Genomic DNA, 12915 nt, shown 5'->3' on the forward strand with positions numbered 1-12915 from the left:
AGATCAATTTAGATTGACCCTAATCGCGGCAGCTTTGCTCCTCGCCTCTTCTCCACCAGTTCGTGTTTACCATAGATGAATGAGTGAGAGCTCCATCTTCTTCTTCCTTTCACTTTGAGTATTAGATCTCTCTCAGTTTCACTTATGATGTTCATCTTCTTCACGCATCTTTTATCCTCTGTTGAATAAGATGACCATCGTTCATCCTTCATTGAAGACGATCACATTGGTTGCATGCATCTTTCATCCTCAAAATTTCTAGATAATTCTGGAACAGAACTTGAATTGACCTTGTCCGCCTTAGCCAACACCCACCCAACCCACAAAGTGAGAAAACCAAGGCACCAAGCAGACAATGGCGGTCTTGGTGGTGTGTTGTTTATCAGTTGACAAAACCAACTCCCTAGGACCGAATCTAACTAAACTATCATGTGGACACCCCTAACCAAAATATAGGTGATTAATATCTAGCACAACATATACATTGGGCTACATTGAACCCAACCTATTAAGAGGTTTATTTGAGAGACGTTAATGACAAGATGATATCATTTGGTGATATATGATAGCATGTATATTTGTTAGAATTAAGTTAGAGCCACATACCACCACAAAACCTCAGGCTTAAGGCAATGGGTGTGTGTGTGCGTGTTCTTTATTATATATACACTTGTACACTAGTTAATCTACACAATGTGAGACTTCTTTGAGTCTCCACTTAGTATTCTCTAATACTTCCCCTTCAAGTGGGACTTCATTTCTCTTATTCTTCTTGCCTCGGCTTGTACTCGTTCGTCCGAGTCTTAGAGGCCTTACGAGTTACGACTTGCTTTCCTTGGGATTGTACTCTAGCGGGAACATCAGTCGTCGTCAAACTTGTGTTCCTTCGTTTGAGCCTCAGAGGCCTTACAAATTTCTTTGTTTGGACTTGTACTCCAGCGTGGAACACCGATGGTCGTTAGACTTGTGTTCCTTCGTCTCAGTTTCAAAGGCTTTACGACTTGCTTGTCTTAGGCTTGAGCTTAGCGGAACATCATTAGCTGTTAGACTTTTGTTCTTGAGTCTTAGAGGTCTTGTATTGTATATACATCTTTCTTTAGTTTTTTGAAATTGCAATTTTTTTTTCAATTTTTTTTCTTTTTTTAGCTAGTGTACAAAGTTTTTATATAATAAAGAACACATCCATTGCCTTAAGCCTAAGGTTTTGTGGTGTGTGTGGTTCTAACTTAATTCTAAAAGCTTATGGCTTCTTCCTTTCTCGGGCTAGCATATTTTTTTTTGCTGCTGACACCTCTTTTTTGGTGCAAAAACGTGAATATGGGCCCTTTTTGCATTGACCCATTATGTTGGCTCCTTTTGTTTGTTGATGGTTATTTTGTTCACACACATATTTTTTTTGTTAACTTAGAATCAATTTGGGTTCAGGGCCACGCGGATCAAAGGACCATGTAGGATAACATGTTGGATTATATGATGAGGTGTTAAAAGTTTATTGGATCTTTGTTTGCTGACTCGGTGTTTTTTTTAGCTTATTTCAACAAATGTTTTTTCATTCACACCACCCGAAGGTTGAACCCCCAACTAAATACTTAATGAATTCAACTATCTATCAGTCATGATACGTGTTGCAGGTGTTTTAGTCCACTCTTTTTTCTTCATATCTTCATCTTCCATTTTTTTTTTCTTAAAAAGATGTCACAATTAATGACAAACTATTAAATTGGCATAAGATGTTAAGAAGTATGAAATTCTGAAATGTGATTGGCCAAGATGCGTGGTGACACATCAAAGTGCCACGTCAACAACCTGGAAACCTCTGGACTCTCTCTCCCGCGAACTTTATTTACCCCACAAAACCGCCGTTTCATTCCGTCACTGTTTCCTTCGCAAAACGAACACTCCGATTCTCCGATTTCGAACTCCCTCTTCCCAAAAGATTCTCACTTTCGGATCCGGGTATGAGAACCCGTTCAACCACCACATGGGTCATCCTCGTGGCCACACTGTATTTCCTCGCCAGCTTCTTTGAATCGGAAGCCAAAACCATAGACCCCTACAAGGTTAGTTAAGCCAAAATCTTGGTGAAAATTTTGAGAAATATTAGGTCAAAATGGTGGAATTGCATTGATTTTGTTAGGGGTTAGGGGTATTGTTGTATGATTTCAAATGGGTAATTGGTGGTTTACTTGTTTGCATACTTGCATTGCATTCTTGGGGAAAGGGGAATTTTTGTGTAATTATTGTAATGTTGAGAGCATAGATTGATTTTCCACTGGTCAATTCTATCAGGTTCTTGGGGTTGATAAAAATGCAGGTCAGCGAGAAATTCAGAAGGCTTTCCACAAGTATGTCTACCTTGTGTTCTTGTTGCTATGTAACATGTCATGATATGATTCAGTCATCATTGAAAGCTGATTTTCTCTGTTAATTTGGCTTGTATTTCGCTTTTCAGGCTCTCTCTTCAGTATCACCCTGACAAGAACAAAAGCAAAGGTGCACAAGAGAAGTTTTCGCAGATCAATAATGGTATAGAGAATTGCTCTCTCTCTCTCTCACACACACACACACACACACCAGCTCATATTAGCTGGAACACAATTTTGATACTATCATAAAGTGTAATGCTGTTTTTTTGATAGCTTACTTTCTACTTATTTATTGTTTGAGGATGTTCATTTTTGTGTCCTTTGTTTCCTCTTTTGATAGCGTATGAGATTTTATCCGATGAAGAGAAGAGGAAGAATTATGACTTGTATGGAGATGAAAAAGGAAATCCTGGATTTGATGCTGGCCATCCTGGAGGTTTCACAGGGGGTGGTCCTGGACAAAACAATTTTAACTTCAGACCAGGGGACTGGCAGGGTGGGCAAGGAGGATCTAACTCATTCTCCTTTTCCTTCGGCGGCTCAGGCAATTCAAATCCTTTTGGGTTCGGGTTAGATGATCTTTTTGGCAGTTTTTTTGGTGGTGGTGGTGGTGGTGGTGCTGGGAGACAGTTCGGCGGCTTTGGCAGTTCATCTAATTCTCAATCTGGCTCCAAGAGTTCCCCCAAAAGTTTTAAAGCCATAAATTCACATATCTACAAGAAAGAAATAGCTGATGAAGGGATGACCTGGCTTTTGTTGTCTTATACACCTTCATTGAAAGGGATCCAATACTTTGAATCCACAGTACAGGAAGTTGCAAGTTCATTGCAAGGAGCTTTGAAGGTTATTATATATTTTAGAACCTTTTCATTTTTTCAGATTGTTTTGGAATTGTCATATGCTTATTTTTCTCCTTTGCTGTGGCAGGTTGGAAGCATCAATTGTGAAAAGGAAGTCTCATTCTGTAAGGAGCTTGGTGTGTATCCGCGCAAAGCTCCTAGGCTTTTTGTTTATTCTTACAAGGAGAAAGAAAAGGGTTCTCTGGTGGAATATGGTGGTGACCTGGCTACTAAGGATCTGAAGGCTTTCTGTCAAGAGAACTTGCCTAGGTTTTCAAAACGGATTGACTTGAATCATCTTGATCAGTTTAGCACTGCAGGGAAGTTGCCTAGGGTAATGCTTCTCTCCACCAAGAAGGACACTCCTGTAATTTGGCGTGTTCTCAGTGGCTTGTATCGCAAACGCATTGCTTTCAGTGATGTAGAGGTATGTATGTGTTGTTCTGGTTGTGAACATAAGTTTTTTCCTCTCTATATATTTGTTTCTTTAGACTTATAGGGAAAGAAAGTATTGTGCTTTGTGTGAAGGTTTAGAGAAGATGGTTAATTCATGTCACATATGTTAATAATCTTTTTATGTACTTGTGAAGTTCTTTTTAGGTTGTTTCTTGGGGGAAATAGCACTTGGTATTTATATTCTGGTATGGACAAAAGATTTAATGTGTATCTTGAATCATTTCTAGGTTCGTGATGTTTCTGATCCAAGAGTGAAAAGGCTAGGAGTTGATGCTCTTCCAGCTATTGTAGGTTGGCTACCTAATGGAGAGAACCGGGTCCTGAAAACAGGAATTTCTGTAAAAGATATAAAATCTGCAGTTCATGATCTTAGTAACATACTTGAAAGTTTTGAAAAAACATGTAAAAAGGAAGCATCAAGTCAGTCCACGAAGGCTCAGACTGATTCAGAAGAGGGGCTCATACAGTTGCTTTCTCGGTCGAACTTTGAGGCTCTATGTGGTGGGAGAACTCCTGTCTGCATAATTGGTGCTTTCAGATCTTCTAAAGCTAGAGAAAAGCTAGAATCAATTCTCTCTGTGGTAAGTGGACATTTCATTTACTTAGTGCATGTTTGGTAACCATTTTACAATTGATTCTGAATTGAGAATTAATTCTGGGAATAAGCTTCTGTGTGAATAGCTTCGTGTGCATGCTCTTATAGAATTTTTCATGTGTAATTTCAGGTCTCTCAGAAGTCATTGTCAAGAAGGCCAAATTTAGGAGCCAGCTCTAGAGACTCCATTTCTTATGCTCTCTTAGATGCTGCAAAGCAACAGGCATTTCTAAATGCATTTGACAAAAAAGGTTATAAATCGTCAGATAAGTTGCTGATTGCATACAAACCTAAGAGAGGGAAGTACACTGTATTTATGGGTGAGATGACAATAGAGGAGGTAGAGAATTTTATCAGCTCTGTTCTCAGTGGAGATATACCGTTCAGGGAAACACGTCAGAAACCTGAACTCAAGTAGAGCATTGGCTATTACAATGAGTTTGCAGTATTTTTGCTATAATCATGTACATAACAAATAGAATCATAGTTTTGGCACTAGCAAGAACACAGATGATTGACCACCGCAGCAAATCTGATTTTGATCCATGGTTGTTCCCTTAGGCTTTGTTTGGATTGGGGGAGGGGATGGAGTGGAGTGGAGTGGTGGGGAAGGAGGGAGTGATCCATTGTTTGTTTTATTTAAAATATGATGGAAAGGAGTGGTAAGTAGTGGTTCAAGATCCATCATGCTCCATTACTTTCCTTCATATTTGCTCCACCCCAAATTGGATGGAAAGGAATGGAAAGAAAAACTAATCACTTAATTAAATTATAAAAATACTATTCTACCCATGATAACCTCCATACATAACTTCCCCTAGTTGGTGGCCCTAATTTTCTACCATCCATTACGTAACAATCTGACTTTCTCCTTTGCTTTGCTTTTGCCATTGATGATTGAATCTTTTGATTCTTCCTGTATCAAATATTTTGTAGGCAATCTTTCTATACACGATTTTTTTTTTGTAAAATCTAAAATTAATAACATTCATTTTCTCCAAAAATTGTAAAATAAGTACAAAATCCTTAGGCCATAGCTTAGAAAGCAGTCAATTTCGACAATATCATGCTAATGCAAGTACAAGCTAACCAGTTTTCATTTAAATAAAAGCACATATGCTGCAGATCTTCTTGGGCACATGAACAACTCTTTTTTCATTTCAAGTTTTTCCTCTGGCTTTAACCAAGGCAGACACCAGATTGTCATAGTTTGTAAAGATGTTGAGTTCTGCATAATGTATTCTGCAAATCGTTTCTCATTTTTTTCTCCACTATAATTTGTAAGTGTGCACTTCCTGAACTATGAACAAAGGCATTAACCAGATCATAAGATATTGAATATTGGCTACCAATTTTCAATTACTTTTTCAGCTTGTCTTTAATTTTAAAATAAGGATAATATAGGAATAAAAAAAATTATAACGCATTCCGCTCCGTCCATTATCCAAACAATGTAGTGGTAACTTTATTCCGCTCCGTCGTAAAATATCCAAACAATGGAATGAAATTTTTATTCCATTCCGCTCCGCTCCATTCCGTTCCATTATATTTCATTCCGCTCCGCTCCATTATGTTCCATCAATCCAAACATAGCCTTAGGAATGCTTATCTAGCTTTCACTGTCAATAGCAATTCAGCAATGAGAAAATTAAATAAATAAGATGACACAGTAGATATATATGCTCATATCTCATTTTAAAATTTATAATTAATTTAAAATCTAATGACTATATAGTTATGTGATTTCTCATAATTATTCATGGAGAGAAAGACAACATCCTAAGACCATCCACAATGGATGGTTGAATTGTTTGTTGAAGTGTGTTGAATTTTGTTGAAAGGGTTTAATGGTTGTTGAATTTGGTTGAAAGGGGAGAGAGAGAGGGAAATTGTTGAAGATATTCAACAAAATTAAAGAGCCTGCGGTGTGCCACGTGGCGCGAGACCAGTGGCCACCGCAGGCGCGTGGACCACACGCGCAGACAAGGCGCGTGACACGTGTCTTGTCCGCAGGAAAGAGAAATTTTTTTTGGCTTCTGCCACGTGGCTCGTTCTGATTGGTTGCTCCAGATTTCGTTTTTCCTTATCTTTTGAACTCAATTATTTCATAAAAAAAAAATTCAGAAAAAAAAATTATACCAAAATTCATGATTTTTTTTTCTCTATAAATAGAGACTTGGTTCGTTTGATTTGGACACAGAAAAAAAACCAAGTTTTTTCACTCTCTTATTATATGTTGTCTTGCATTTTATTTTAAGAAAATAAAATAAATTCTTGTATGCTTAGTTTGTTGTCTTGTATTTTAAGTTAAGAAAAAAAAATTATAGTCTATATTTAAAAAAAAAATTTGTTAAGTGTTTATTGTTTTAATTTAATTTAAATCGATAATTGTAATTTTATGTAATTATAAAAACAAAAATATAAAATTAAATAAAAATGTGAAATAAAAAAGTGGTGGGGTATGGTGAGTGGTGAGTGGTGAGTGGTGGGGTAGAGTGTTGAGAGTTAAGTAAAACCATTGGAGTGGGTAATTGTTGAGAGTTTGTTGAATTGGAGAGAAAAGATGATGTGGAGTGTTGGGAAGAGAAAATGTGGGGTAGAAAAGGGTTAAACAACTATATGATCTAATATAGTTATGTGATTTCTTAAAATAAAAGATTGCAATGAGAACTCAAAAGATAAAATAAAACTAAAATAACAAAGCTTGCGTGAAGCTCCACGTCCCCAGCGAACCATGACCACAGTTCTGTCAGTTCATGTTGGCTATTCCCTTTTTTGCTCTCAATTACTTAGTTGATTTCAATGCTGATCTTTGACATTTTTATCCTTAAAGTCTTCCATCTTGACTTCTTCACCATTTTTCAATACCAAATGACAAGATGTAGAAAATTCATCAAAACTAAAAATAAAATAGAATACAACCTACTTAAATGATGCTAGATTTTCATACATAATCTATGCAAAAATTCATACAAATCACTCTTATGAGTAAACTCAAAAAAATTTCAAACAAAAGATGAAAACTAGATGGGCCCCTATCAAATGGACAAAAATGCATTTAGCTCTTTTCATTTTTATACAATTATATGATATTTTTTTATTAATATTTACAGTAGTTTTCTTTGACAGGTAATATTTACAGTAGTTATAGAATAGAATTGTGGCAGTAAAATTAACGTATCAAAAGAATATATTATCTTGACACATCTCCACCCATACTAATAGAGGAAGAAAGAAAATACATCAAGAGATATAAAAACTAATGCGATAAAAAGAGAGAAAAAAGAAAAACAAAAAGAAAATATGAAATGAAAAAGAAAATAGAATATAAAGATATCATGACTCATAAGCTTTCCTATTAAAAAAGAAAAACATGTCATGACTCATCACAAAACTGTTAGTTTTAATATTATTTTGCTAACTAGAGTACCAAGTGGTCTTTCATCTTTGTTGTTGTTTTAATAGAAAATAAAAAGGAAAACAACAAAACAACGACGTGGCTAAAATATTTTAAGCAATTAAAGGCTTAACTCTATTTCGAGATCTATCAAGTGATGCGACAAGTTGTCACACGTTGTCCATTGAGAATAAAATTAGTCACAAAATTAATATTAATTTATGAAGCTTAAGTTATGTGTCAAACTCATCACACATAATAATAGAATAAATGAAAATTTTAAAATATGTTTTTTTTTTAATTTAATGGGTATACATTGTTAGTGTAAACTTTGTTTACACAGTCGCTCAATTGAATTCCGCCACATCAGTAAATATATTTTTGTTTTAATTAAAATTTAAGATGAAAGATATTATTTTACTTATATGGCATGTTGTGATTGGTGGTTGTTAGTTTTACACTGACAGTGCATTTTTTTTTTATGAGAACATATTAAAATATGTTTAATTAGTACATACAACTTTTGTATGATAATTATTAAAATGAAAATAACTAATCTACTATCATTAGTTGTTCAAGCTTATGTAATTTTTCTTAATACTTTTACATGTTAAATATCGTTACATTTCAGGTTTTAATTTCGTGAATAAAAAAATCTTTATTGAAAGAGTTAGCCCACTATAATATTGTTATTATTTCTAATTCAATCAAAATTATCATTAGTGAAAAATACCTCAAAAAAATAACAATTGAATTGCACTAAACTACTAAATTTGATGCAAAAAGAACTAAAGTGATAAAAATTATCATCAAAAAATTTAACAGAAGCAAATAGTACATGAATACTCCGTCTATGTTAAAAAAATGTAGTTAAAATATTTGACAGTAAAAAATTTATTCTAATTTTATATGAACTTTTCAAAATTATACCAAGCCTTACTTTCCTTAATTTTTATTCATTATTAGTAAGTTAAATATGGAAAGAGAGAATTTTTAAATGAAAGTTTTATTTTTTATTGGTTCTTATAAAAAAATATACACATCTAATATAATTTTTAATTTCTTATAATAAAACAAGAGGAAGTATAAAATACTGCTCCTCCACGCCTTTGACCTTTGACCGTAACACTGGCGAATCGGCGAGGATTTCCTTTCTGGTTATTGTCGTCTTTTTAGTTATTATTATTAGGAGTGGGATCAATCAAACCATTCCAGGCCACAGTAATTAGATACCATGTACTATGCATTGCTATGCAAATTGTAATGAGTAATGATATATATACACCTCATTTTTTAAATACTTCATTTCCACCTTTTTTTTTTGTTTCTATTTCTCTCATCTTTATCACCTATTACATCTCATACTTTCTCTCTCTTACTTTTTCTTTTCTTCTTATCTCTCTTCATTCTACCTCTTTCACCTCAAATGAGAGGTGTGTAAGTAACATTATTGAATTGTAATTTTCATTTTCTCTATATTTGCTTCCTCATAAACGGTAATCAATCAAGAACCTTCTTCTTTAATCCTTCTAGAGGAATAAAAAAAAAGAAGAAAAAGAAAACATAATCAACTTCACCCATAAATTAAGTTACCAAATTCATTTTCTCAAACACCACCTCTAAAAAAACATTTTTATGGAAATCAGTTACAATTGATAGATAATTGAGAATAACACAATTATTAAATAATCGAGATTCTTAAACATCTAGTTTGAAGTATCATTAGGTAGGACATAGGAAAGATTTATTATAAGTGATATCTGAGTCTCGAAAGAATTTGCCTCAGCCGATCGGTTTTGAATACCTTAAAAAAAAAAAAGTGGGAAACACTGAAACAGCAAACCGCCCCTGGTATCTATCTTTCTTTCCCATTTCCAAACACCTCCACTGGGTTTCCATTACCGCTTACCCCTCTTCCAAGGCACAGTTCACACACAGAACTTTCCAGTATATAATAACTCTCCTCATTTCTACACACTTCCCATTCATCAAAATTTTCCTCTCTTCATATTCCCTCTGTTTCACTCTACTATCTCATTTTTTCTTTCCTTCCATTTTCCACTAAACCATGGACGTAAAGTTAGGTTCTCTCGACACAACCAAGCCAGCAAGCAACGACGTCGTTTCATGCGCCACCGCCAACCACACCACGGCGATCCAGTCCTCGATCCCATCAACGGCGGTGTCCACCTGCGACGCCACGCTCGGCCGCCACCTCGCGCGCCGCCTAGCTCAGATCGGCGTCACCGACGTGTTCTCCGTCCCCGGCGACTTCAACCTCACGCTGCTCGACCACCTCATCGCTGAACCGCAGCTCAACCTCGTCGGCTGCTGCAACGAGCTCAACGCTGGGTACGCCGCTGACGGCTACGCTCGAGCACGCGGCGTCGGCGCCTGCGTCGTGACGTTCACCGTCGGTGGACTCAGCGTGCTCAACGCTATTGCTGGAGCTTACAGTGAGAACTTGCCCCTCATTTGCATCGTTGGTGGGCCGAACTCCAACGACTATGGAACCAGCAGGATCCTTCATCATACCATTGGGTTGCCGGATTTCACACAGGAGTTGAGGTGTTTTCAGACTGTTACTTGCTTTCAGGTACCAAATCTCAAACTGGGTCTCTTTCTTTTTTCTGTATTTGGAATGTTGGGTTTGGTTATGAATTTCCTTTTTTGCTAGTTCTTGATGTGAGAATTGATGGTTAATTTGAGGTTTATTCAATGATATAGTTTATATCATGAGGGTTTAACTTTTAAGCATAAGATTATTTATATAAACTCACTTGAGGAACTTATTGAACTAAATAAGCTTATAAGCTTAATCAAATAAGGCCCAATTTGGAACAACTTATTTGAGCTTATCTGATATAGCATAAGCGCTTGTGTAAGTGTTTGAGAGAGCTTATGCAAACCGCTTATGAGCTTATGCAAACAGCTCAGGATAGCTTATGAATAAGCGAAGAACTTAATTAAGTTGTTTTTCCAACGCTTAATTGTAAGATAAAGCACAAATAAGCTCTTGAAAAGCTCTTCTAATAACCCATTTGATGTCACTTTAAGTTTGTTGTAGTGGTGGGTTTGTATTTCTGTGTTGTGAATTTGATGAGATGTTTGTTTAATGGGTTTTGGTAATTTGTTGGTTGGTTTGGTTGTAGGCTGTGGTGAATAATTTGGAGGATGCTCATGAGCAGATTGATACAGCAATCTCAACTGCACTGAAAGAGAGCAAGCCTGTGTATATAAGCATTAGCTGTAACTTGCCTGGGATTCCTCATCCTACTTTCAGCCGCGATCCTGTTCCTTTTTCATTGTCTGCCAAGTATGTCATTTTTTTTTGTCCATTATTAACTGGTTTGTGGAGAATCCAGTTATGGGAAATATTGATTTTTAACTATTTTGGTTTGGGTGGTTTGCAGATTGAGTAACCAGATGGGGTTGGAGGCAGCAGTAGAGGCAACTGCGGAGTTCCTTAACAAGGCTGTGAAACCAGTACTTGTGGGTGGTCCTAAACTGAGGGTTGCAAAAGCATCTGATGCCTTTGTTGAACTAGCTGATGCAAGTGGTTATGCTCTTGCTGTGATGCCATCAGCTAAAGGGCAAGTTCCAGAGCACCATCCCCATTTCATTGGAACTTATTGGGGTGCTGTGAGCACTGCATTCTGTGCTGAGATTGTGGAGTCTGCTGATGCGTATTTGTTTGCTGGTCCCATTTTCAATGACTACAGCTCTGTGGGGTACTCACTTCTTCTCAAGAAAGAGAAGGCAATCATTGTGCAGCCTGATCGCGTTGTGATTGCCAATGGGCCTGCATTTGGGTGTGTGCTGATGAAGGACTTCCTCAAGGCACTTGCGAAGCGTCTCAAACACAACAATGCTGCATATGAAAACTACCACAGGATATTCGTCCCTGAAGGGAAGCCTTTGAAGTCTGCACCGAAAGAACCTTTGAGGGTTAATGTTATGTTCCAGCATATACAAAAGATGCTGTCTGGTGAAACAGCTGTGATTGCTGAGACAGGGGACTCATGGTTTAACTGCCAAAAGCTGAAATTGCCAAGAGGGTGTGGGTAAGTATCTGAGAGAATGTGATTTGTTGTGTTTCTCATGTTTTTCATGATGTTTATAGTATTGATAAAAATAATATTGATAGGTATGAGTTTCAAATGCAATATGGCTCAATTGGATGGTCTGTTGGTGCAACCCTTGGCTATGCACAGGCAGTCCCTGAGAAGCGAGTGATTGCTTGCATTGGTGATGGAAGCTTTCAGGTTTGTCATGCATAACTACTTATAGCATATGTTTGGATCAACTTATTTTTCTCTGAATCAATTCTGATACCCTGAAGCTACTCATAGAAGCTTCTTCTCAGAATTCATTTTGGCTTCAAATCATACACTTAAAGCATGATTTCAATCAAAATGCAATTTATTTTTGTTTCGGTGTTTTAAAGTTTCTCTTAATCTTCACTTCTAGACAATGCTTGAACTGAACATTGTGTTTTTATCTTTCTTTAAACTGCTTTGCAGGTGACTGCTCAGGATGTATCGACAATGCTGCGATGCGGTCAAAACACCATCATCTTCCTGATAAACAATGGTGGATACACCATCGAGGTTGAAATTCATGATGGGCCATACAATGTGATTAAGAACTGGAACTACACTGGGCTGATTGAAGCAATCCACAATGGTGAAGGGAAATGCTGGACTTCCAAGGTGAGTTTCTTGACATGGTTTAATCCTCTCAAACTACGCTTCTGTAACATGGAGAAGAAGTGCTGATCTTGTATCTATTCATGGATTATTCATTTCAGGTCTTCTGTGAAGAGGAGCTAGTTGAAGCAATTGCAACTGCAACAGGACCAAAGAAAGATTGCTTATGCTTCATTGAGGTGATTGTTCACAAGGATGATACCAGCAAAGAGTTGCTTGAATGGGGCTCCAGGGTCTCTGCTGCCAATGGTCGTCCTCCCAATCCTCAGTAAACTTCAGACCCTGCCTGTTACTTACATTGCTGAAATTGCCCTTTTACTCTGAAGAATTGAGAACCCTTCTTCGTTAGAATTGAGAACCCTCAAGATTTGTACTTCCACGGAATTTGCTTTTCTTATTGTCTTGCTCGTTTATGTAACTTTGTCCACCGTTTTGTATAAATGCATTCAATTGAGATCAAAAGCATCCATCACCTTGTTTATCTCGTAATAATGCTTATAGTTACTTCAAGATTCTTATGTTGAGCATCACTTTTTTTTCTTTCTAGGTGCAT

General features: G+C 36.6%; 2 protein-coding genes across 2 annotated transcripts; both read left to right on the forward strand.

The window, feature by feature from the left end:
• Positions 1–1861: 1861 nt before the first annotated feature.
• On the forward strand, positions 1862–4802 carry LOC130727969 (dnaJ protein ERDJ3A). Its single transcript, XM_057579283.1, has 7 exons — positions 1862–2060; positions 2290–2345; positions 2453–2526; positions 2707–3209; positions 3294–3632; positions 3889–4242; positions 4387–4802. Exons 1-7 carry the CDS (start codon positions 1959–1961, stop codon positions 4672–4674), a joined length of 1716 nt encoding a protein of 571 aa, XP_057435266.1. The 5' UTR covers positions 1862–1958; the 3' UTR covers positions 4675–4802.
• A 4697-nt stretch (positions 4803–9499) lies between these two features.
• Positions 9500–12872, forward strand: LOC130727971 (pyruvate decarboxylase 2). Its single transcript, XM_057579286.1, has 6 exons — positions 9500–10249; positions 10806–10969; positions 11067–11717; positions 11801–11918; positions 12177–12365; positions 12464–12872. Exons 1-6 carry the CDS (start codon positions 9722–9724, stop codon positions 12632–12634), a joined length of 1821 nt encoding a protein of 606 aa, XP_057435269.1. The 5' UTR covers positions 9500–9721; the 3' UTR covers positions 12635–12872.
• The last annotated feature ends 43 nt before the right edge of the window (positions 12873–12915 follow it).

This window comes from Lotus japonicus, chromosome 1 (genome assembly GCF_012489685.1).
Source record: "Lotus japonicus ecotype B-129 chromosome 1, LjGifu_v1.2".
Lineage (NCBI taxonomy): Eukaryota > Viridiplantae > Streptophyta > Magnoliopsida > Fabales > Fabaceae > Lotus > Lotus japonicus.